The sequence below is a fragment of the Amblyraja radiata genome, chromosome 18 (assembly GCF_010909765.2).
Source record: "Amblyraja radiata isolate CabotCenter1 chromosome 18, sAmbRad1.1.pri, whole genome shotgun sequence".
NCBI classification, from domain to species: domain Eukaryota; kingdom Metazoa; phylum Chordata; class Chondrichthyes; order Rajiformes; family Rajidae; genus Amblyraja; species Amblyraja radiata.
In genome coordinates, this window is record NC_045973.1 from 10,281,989 (window position 1) to 10,291,094 (window position 9,106).

General features: G+C 45.7%; 1 protein-coding gene across 3 annotated transcripts in view; it reads right to left on the minus strand.

Moving 5' to 3' along the window:
* mdfic2 (MyoD family inhibitor domain containing 2) overlaps positions 1-6,636 on the minus strand; it is a 51,179-nt gene extending 44,543 nt beyond the window's left edge. The window contains exons 1-2 of one of the 3 annotated variants that reach the window (XM_033036697.1): positions 6,397-6,636; positions 5,714-5,801 (exon numbers count right to left, since the gene is read on the minus strand). In XM_033036697.1, coding sequence (XP_032892588.1) covers positions 5,714-5,801 — 88 coding nt within the window. In that variant the 5' untranslated portion in view covers positions 6,397-6,636. The remainder of the gene's footprint in view (positions 1-5,713; positions 5,802-6,396) is intronic. The other 2 variants (XM_033036698.1, XM_033036699.1) reach the window with 2 other exon arrangements.
* Between the last annotated feature and the right edge of the window lie 2,470 nt (positions 6,637-9,106).

Below are 9,106 nucleotides of genomic sequence, written 5' to 3' on the forward strand. Positions count from 1 at the left end.
GGAGCCGTATGGAGTTGTGCGGAGCTGGTCCCGACATTGCACGGGGCTCCGAAAAACTGACTGTGTTAAAAAATTCCACGCGGCAACGGCCTGCCAGCCCGCAGCCGCCTCGGCGCCATACGCACCGCCTCGACGGGCATATGCAGCGTCTTGACGGCGTACACAGCGTCTTGACGCCGTACGTCATGCGCGAACTTCCCGCGGACTTCGCTCGAACTTCACGTCACTCACTCGACCTCCGCGCGGCCCCCGCTTCCGGTTTGGTCGCGCTTGCCGCATGCAGGTCGCATGCACGTGGGACAGGCCCTTTAGGCAGCGTCTGTGGAGAGAGAATTTTTTTTGTTTCAGGTCAGCGGTCTTTTATCAGAATTGGGGAAATGGGGAATTAGTCCGGGGGACTGGAACAGATGGAATGGTGGCACGGTGGTGCAGAGGTAGAGTTGCTGCCTCACAACGCCCAGGTGCTGCCTGTACGGAGTCTGTACATTCTCCCAGTGGGTTTTCTCCGGATGCTCTGGTTTCATCGCATACTCCAAAGATTTGTAGGTTAATTGGCTTCGGTAGGTACCATCTTTGGAGGGAGAAAAAGCGAGTTCATGTTGTGGGTCGACAACATCAGAACTGCACCCCCGAGATCTGTGGTAGTCCGAGACGAAAGATGAGGAGGTGTTCCTTGAACTTAGAAACAAAGTGCTGGCTTACAAAACAAGTGCTGGAGCAACTCAGCAGGTCAGGCAGCATCCCTGGAGAACATGGATCGGTGGTGTTTAGGGTTGGAAATGGAAGGGTTCTGAGCCAAAACGTCACCTATCTGCGTCCTCCTGGGATGTTGCCTGACCTCAGTGTCCTTTTCTGGTAGACACATTGTTTCAGCCTGGTCTTGGCCCGCAGAACATATTTCTTCCTCTCGGGACTCTTCTTTCTCTTCTTGTCCTGTCCCTTCCCACTTACATTGTGGGGCAAAGGGCTTGTTCCTGTGCTGTACTGTTCAATGGTTTACATTCATGATATTTCAAATGCCCCTCTCCACTTTGGCAATGTCCAGCTTCCTGGCCCCCATCAACTTATGTTCACCATGGATTCCAATTCTTCTATATCTCCATTCTATTCCTGAAAAGAATATTCAATTCCCCCTTTGCCATCTCCTACTGTACGAGGTAATTCACGAGTCCTCCTCGAGTTTCCCCCGATTCAAACTCGGAGAATTACGCTAATAGCCGCTCGTAGGTACTCGGGGCTCTCGTGGACATTTTTCAAATGTTGAAAAAGCTTCACGAGCTTAACGCATTTCCCGAGTACCTGCTGTTAGCGTTACGAGCCGTTAAGAGACGTCCCGAGCTCCGACGTACCCGCTACGTACTTACCATGAGTTTGATTTTTTTTTTTTAAACTTGGGAGAGCTCTTGGGTAAACTCGTACAGTGGGACAGGCCCTTTATTCTACTGGCTAAACGTGTTCTCATGTTAACCACAAGAATACAGCACCTCTTCTTAAATGGCATCATCACCATTTGTGGCACCAGTTCCTTATGTTCTCCACCCGATTGCAGATTTTCCCCTTGCTCTTTCCACCATTCCTCCTTTATGCAGTTTTAATCATACGTTTTATCACCTTTTGGAGTCTGACGGAAGACCATAGACCTGAAATGTTAACTCTTTCTCATACCACAGATCTATCCTGCTTCACTGAGGTTTTCAACATTTTCTGTTGCTATATCACTCTTCTGGGCAGTGTTTGGTTTGGTTTAGAGATTCAGCTTGGAAGCAGACCCCTCGGCCCACCGAGTCCATGCCGACCAGCGATCACACATACCCTACTTCTATCCTACATGCAAGGGACAATTTACAGAAGCCAATTAACTTACAAACCTGCACCTCTCTGGAGTGTGGTGGGAAACCGGAGCACCCAGAGAAAACCCACGCGGTCACAGGGAGAACGTACAAACTCCACACAGACAGCACCCATAGTAAGGATCGAACTCGGGTTTCTGGCACTGTAAGGCACATGGTGGGCTGAAGGGCCTGTTCCGCACTGTATCTCTAAACTAAACTAAATTTGTTTGGCCACTTAATTCTAGACAATCCCAGGGCAAAAGTCTCTTATACATGGAATGACAGTCCCAGCTTTACAAATATCATAGCTCTAACCCATTAATGACTTTGCCTTCTGAATAGAAATATCTGTATCACTTGATCCTGGAAAATGGAATGAAAGTTGTAAAGGAATCCATCCACACATCTGAGCAATTAATATCTTTCGTCCAAAGATAGACACAAAATGCTGGAATAACTCCGCAGGTCAGGCAGCATCTCCAGAGAAAACAAATAGATGACGTTTCGGGTTTTCCTCCATCTACTATGCAATATTTGACAACTAACTACTGTGTGGGACCTCAGTGACACAAGTCAAGAGGCACTTGGAAGTATCTCCCAATACTTTAATCCATTAAGACATTTTGTTTCCAAGTCTTGGTCTTGATTGACTTCACTGGAGAATATTTACATTGAGTTGATGACTGACTGTTTGTAGGGCTGCTCTTACTAATTCAACTGCCAAGTTGGGGAGAGGGTGCATGGCGTGGGTCTAAGAAAGAACTGCAGATGCTGGTTTAAACTGAAAATAGACATTAAAAGCCGTAGTAACTCAGCTGGTCCGACCGCATCGCTGGAGAAAAGGAATGGGCGACGTTTCGGGACGAGACCCTTCATCGTGTAGTAGGTACAGAGCAGGTAGATTGCACTCCGATTAGCAGCAAATCAGATCAAGTACCTATCCATGTAATATCACAATGCCACAAAAACTTTAATTCAAAACACTAAACCAGTCTCTGATGTAGCTGACCCGAGTTACAAGGTTGCGTGATACCCAAACTCAGAATACACCATTGTTTGAATACAACCCACTCAGCCCACAGCCCCATAGCAGAAGCGTCCACGTCGCGGGGCTGGAAACGGGAAGTATCCCGAGCTAATTCTGCCACCACCATCAACAATGCAACAAGTGATGGCTCCCACTGATTGCCGCCGGACGCTTGCGTCCTTTTCAGGACGGACGATGACAGCGATGTCAACATTTGAAACATGGAAGATGGACACGAAAAAAGAAGAAGGTACACAAAAATGCTGGAGAAACTCAGCGGGTGCAGCAGCATCTATGGAGCGAAGGAAATAGGCAACGTTTCGGCCGAAACCCACGAAAGAAGAAGACTCAGCCCACAAACTTAAATTGACCATTCCAGGAATTCCCATTGCCACATAAAGTACTTGTGTTGAATGCCATTATCAAAAGCCAACATTACTTTTCCTTCTTCCAAAACTCACACAAAACTCAAAAATGTCATTACATTTGTTGCCTTTGGTACGTTGATGACTGTCGTTGTTTTCTGCTCTTGTGCAGAATTTGAACCTTTTTATTACTTTTGCCGCCAAGCAGGTTCCACCCACCCCTCTCCTTCACACGGTCCACCTCTGATCATTTCCGTTCCCCCTCCTGATCGCTCTGCCTCTATCTCAGGTACCAGGCTAGCCACAAACACCCACAGCAACCCCACAGACACTCACAGATAGCTGCTTCCACTATAATTCCTCCCATCCTGCCTTTAGTAAAGATACTATGCCATTCTCCCAAGTTGACACAAAATGCTGGAGTAACTAATTTTTATATGGATGTTCATGAAAAAAAAATCCTTTCTGCACACTATGGATGGGTTTAAATATACAATAAGTTATAGAGGGAATAGCATATCATTCTATACGCTATTGTAATATTGCATTAGGGACCATTCAACACCAAAAATATATTCCTCGGAATACTTTTAATCTGCTTTCTGAACTGTCTCTTTATCTAAACTTTCTGATCCCCTTCTGAATCCCATCCTCCTGTCAAGCATGCTTAAACCAACCCCAACAGTGTGAGTAAACTTATCCCATAATAAGGATATTGGTAGACAAAAATGCTGAAGAAGCATAGCGGGTGAGGCAGCATCTATGGAGCGAAGGAAATAGGCAACGTTTTGGGTCGAAATCCTTCTTCAGAAGAAGGGATTCGACCCGAAACGTTGCCTATTTCCTTCGCTCCAAAGATACTGCCTCACCCGCTGAGTTTCTCCAACATTTTTGTCTACCTTCGATTTTCCAGCATCTGCAGTTCCTTCTTAAACATTGGCTGCTGCTGTTATCACTCACCCCTTGGCAAGGTCCCACTTGTCTGTAAACGATTCCTCAGGAATCTAACAACTCTTTTCTACACCACCTCACCAAAAATTCATTGGTTCTTCCTCACAAATTCTGGACTCACTGCCTTTGAGGTCCTGCTCTTCAACTACATTCCATTGTCGTAAACTCCTTCAGAGAGCATCTCTCCTCTTGCAATCCACGTTGTTGGTACGGATACGGGTCACAACATCTGGCTGTTTACCTTCCTCTTTCAAGAAGCTCTGAAGCCATTAAGTGACATCCTTGACCCATCATTGTACATTTTTTTATTTTAAGTTAGTGTGCATTTCTAAACAGTGAATGACTGAAACTGTGTAGGAAGGAACTGCAGATGCTGGTTTAAACCGAAGACAGACACAAAAAGCTGGAGTAACTCAGCGGGACAGGCAGCATCTCTGGAGAGAAGGAATGGGTGATATTTTGGGTCGCGACTGAGGGGTCCAGAACAAGGGGTCACAGTTTAAGCATAAGTGGAAAGTATTTTAGGACCGAGATGAGAACATCATTTTTTACACAGTGGTGAATCTGTGGAATTCTCTGCCACAGAAGGTAGTTGAGGCCAGTTCATTGGCTAGATTTAAGAGGGAGTTAGATGTGGCCCTTGTGGCTAAAGGGATCAGGGGGTATGGAGAGAAGACATGTATGGGATATTGATTTGGATGATCAGCCATGATCATATTGAATGACGGTGCAGGCTCGAAGGGCCAAATGGCCTACCACTGCGCCTATTTTCTATGTTTCTATGAGACCCTTCTTCAGAAAACTATTCTCCCCCTCTTCCCTTCTCCTCCCTCCATGGTTCATGGTCTTAAATTCCTTTTCGATTCACATTTACAAAATGTACACCATTCATCATCTTGGGTTAAATAACATCTGGTGCAGAACTTCTATTTACATTACCCTTAAGTATATTGTTTAAGCTGTCTTTGTATATTTGTTCACTTTTGTCATATGTATCATGCCTGCATAAATGATAGTATCTATCCAGAGATATTTAGCTGATAAAACAATTAAGGTTCCTGGATTTACTGAGAAATAAAATGGAAATTCATTAGTCATACTGAACCTTCAGCATATGAAGAATGTAATAATATTTGCTTTCGTGAAAGCAATTATATGTATTTGTTGGCCTTCTTTCTGAAATTTTCCCTTTTCCATCTCGTATGAATTATACAAACATTAATGTTCTACGAAAAGTTGTAAATAAACCTTTAAATTGTTGCATGAAAGTAAATCCTGTTAGAACATTCATTTTGTTGTGTTTATACATTAAAATTTAAAGAAGAAATGGTGCAAAATATCCATTCATAGCAACCTAACATGGACAAACTATTTGTTTATCTAACAGGTTCAAAATAGATAACAGTTCCATTTTATTTACTTGCCTTTTAAAACTTAAATACACATCTAAGTAATGCAAAATAATGTTGTGTGTTTGCTCTTGCATGCACAATTTAGTAGTACTCCCAAAGGTAACCAGAAATGGCTCCATAACTCACCGTTATTGACCATTGAGCAGTTTTCTTTTCGATGGTCAGGGCATTCAGGAAGAATTAATTCTTTCCCATCCATTGCAAATTCAGTCATCTACAAAGGCAGGTTAATCAAGAATCAGCAAAAAGCTTCAATGGATCGTAAATGGCAAAAAAAATCTACTTCTTTATATAAAGTAAAACTAAAACTTCTGCAACATAAACATTCTCTGGGTTTCTTTCATAACTTTTGCTCTATTGCCTTCTCCTTAAGTCAATGTGTTAATGCCCAAAGAAAAATTAAGTTGCAACTTTGCAAGTTGAGGCAGGAGTTACTGCTAAAGGCACTTCTGAAACAACAGTGAATTTGATAATTTTATTATTTTACAGCAAAATCAACATACTTTATCAAAATTATTGACACCTCACTCTGAAATACTGGATGTCTCAATTCAACGTCAAACCGTTAGTTGCACCTTATTTATATGCACCACAAGAGATTCAGGATTGGCACATATCATTCACTGCTTGTCAACAAGGAAATAGACCCCTTGTTTGACTTCATCCATTGCACAGTTTATATCAGAAAGAATCATTACAAAAAAGGCATAAGCTAAGAGGGCATTTTAGACCAGTGAATGCAAAATAACTAAAATTTGCAAAGATGATAACAGGCATTTTTTTGTAAACGAGTGCAGGGCACAAAGTACCGGAGGCAGCAGCGTCTTGAAGCAAAGCAACTCCCCCGGTGAACGGCGCTGGGTAGCCGGCCCGGGCAGCGCAGTTTGCCGCCCCAGTGCCGGAGCCCCTCTCCGCTGCAGGCTCCGTCTGCCCCGCCGGCATCGCTCGCCTGCAGCCCGGCACAGGGCGTGTACGCGGCCGCCGGGGGCGAACCAGCGGAGCGGGGGGGGGGGGGGGAGAGGCGGGGGGAGGGAGGGAGACAGATACAGACAGAGAGGGAGATAGAAAGAGAGGGGGAGGGAGAGGGAGGGAGATGGATAGAAAGAGATAGAGAGGGGGAGAGATAAAAGAAAAAAAAGGAGAGAGGACAGGAAGGAAGGAAAGAGAAAGGAGAGGACGAAAAAGAGAGGAATAGAGGGAAAGAGAGATAAGAGAAAGGAAGAAATGAGATAAAGGAAGGGAAAGAGAGAGGATGGGAAAGGGAAGAGCAGAAAAGATGGGGATGAATACAGAGAGAGATGAGGGGAAGGTGTGAGAGGGGAGGAGAGCAAGGGAGAGAGAGGATGGGAGGGGAAGGGAAGAAAGAAAAAAAGGAGAGAAGGAAGGAAAAGAGAGAGAGAGACGTGGAGGAAGGGAAATGGATGAAGAGGGGAAGAGGGGAAGGAAAGAAAGAGGGGAGGAGGGGAAGGGACGAACGAGAAAAGAGACGAGGGGAGGGGAAAGGAGAGATTAGGGGGAAGGAAAAAAAGGGGAATGGGAGAAACAAAAAGAGTGAAGCTGTGGAAGGAAGGAAGGAAAAGAGAGGGGAAGGAAAAGAGATGAAAAGAGGGGGAAGAAAGGAGAGTAGAATGGAAGGAATAAAGGAAGCAAATGGGAGAGAGAGAGAGAGAGAGAGAGAGGGGGGAGGAAGAGAATTGAGTGAGAGCAGGGAGGATGGAGGGAAGGAACAAGTGAAGGGAAGGAATGAAGAGAAAGGGCAGGAAATGAGAGGGGAGGGAGGGAGTGGTTAAGGAGAGGGGAGGGAGAGATGGGAGGAGTTGGGTGGAGGAGGGAAGGGAAGGGCAAATGGGGAAGGGAAAGAAACAGAGAGAATAGGGGGCAGAGGTGAGGAAAGGATGGAGACTGTGGGAAGCAAGTAGGGAGCGAAGGTAGTAGGGAGAGCGAGAGGCAGAGTAGAGGAGGAGGTGTTGGGGAAATGAAATAGGGAGCATGGGAATAGGATGGAGGGGAAAAGCAGAGTTGTCAGTGAAAGGAAGAGCAAGGAGAGAAAAAGTCAATGAAGGTGGGGAGAGGAGGAAAGGGAAATGGAAAGGGATAGGAGGAGGGAAATAGGTTGGAAAAGCTTAGTAGGTATGGGGAAAGATCAAAGAAGGAAGGTATAAAGAAAAAACACAATGGAATGTTCATGTCCATCTTGTTACAAATGTTGGCCTCGGTGTCATCGTCCATCCTGAAAAGGACGCAAGCTTCCGACGACAATCAGTGGGAGCCATCCCTTGTCGCAATAGATGATGGTGGTGGCAGAATTAGCTCAGGATACTTCCAGTTTCCAGCCCCACGACGTGGACACTTCTGCTATGGGGCCACAATTGAGTTGAAGAGAGAAGACTATCTTTAACCGGACGTGCACAAAACATTATTCCCTTACTCCTGTATCTTATACTCTGTGGATGGCTTGATTGAAGTCATGCATGGTCTTCCCGCTGATTGGAAAGCACGCAACAAGCTTTTCACTGTACCTCGGTACACATGACAATAATAAACTAAACTCAAGGGCGTGTCCCACTTACGCGACCTTTTCGGCGACTGCCGGCACCTGTCATAGGACGAAATTTTTCGGCGACCTATGAATGGTTCCGGCAGTAGCCTAAAAAATTGCGTAAGTGGGACAGGCCCTTAAGGGAATGGGAGAGAGAAAGAGGGGACATGGAGGAGCAGAGGGAGCCTGAGGGAGAGAAGGTGGATGGGTCGAGGGAGGGTGAATCAGGTGGAAAGGAAGATATTGAAACAAGAGAGGAGAGAAATATGGAGAGTTCATAAGTTCTAGGAGCAGAATGAGGGCATTCGGCCCATCAAGTCTACTCCTCCATTCGATCATGGCTGATCTATCTTTCCCTCTTAATCTCATTCTCCTGCCTTCTGCCCATAACCCCTGGGATTCGTACTAATCAAGAATCTTTCCATCTCAACCTTAAAAATATCCATTGACTTCCACATCCTTCAGTGGCAATGAATTCCACAGATTCACGACCCTCGGACTAAAGAAATTCCTCCTCATCTCCTTTCCAAAGCGCGGAAACAGGCCCTTCAGCCCATCAATTCCACGCCGACAGGGATCACCCCATACACTAGCATCATCCTACTGACTAGGGACAATTTACAATTTTACCGAAGCCAATTAACCGACAAACCTACATGTTTTTGGAGTGTGGGAGGAAACTGGAGCTCCCAGAAAAAACCCCATGTGGTCACAGGGAGAACATACAAACTCCATACAAACAACACCCATAGTCAGGATCGAACCGGATCACTGGCGATGTAATGCCCCTGTCCCACTTAGGAAACCTGAACGGAAACCTCTGGAGACTTTGCGCCCCACCCAAGGATTCCATGCGGTTCCCGGAGGTTTTTGTCAGTCTCCCTACCTGCTTCCACTACCTGCAACCTCCGGCAACCACCTGCAACCTCCGGGAACCGCACGGAAACCTTGGGTGGGGCGCAAAGTCTCCAGAGGTTTCC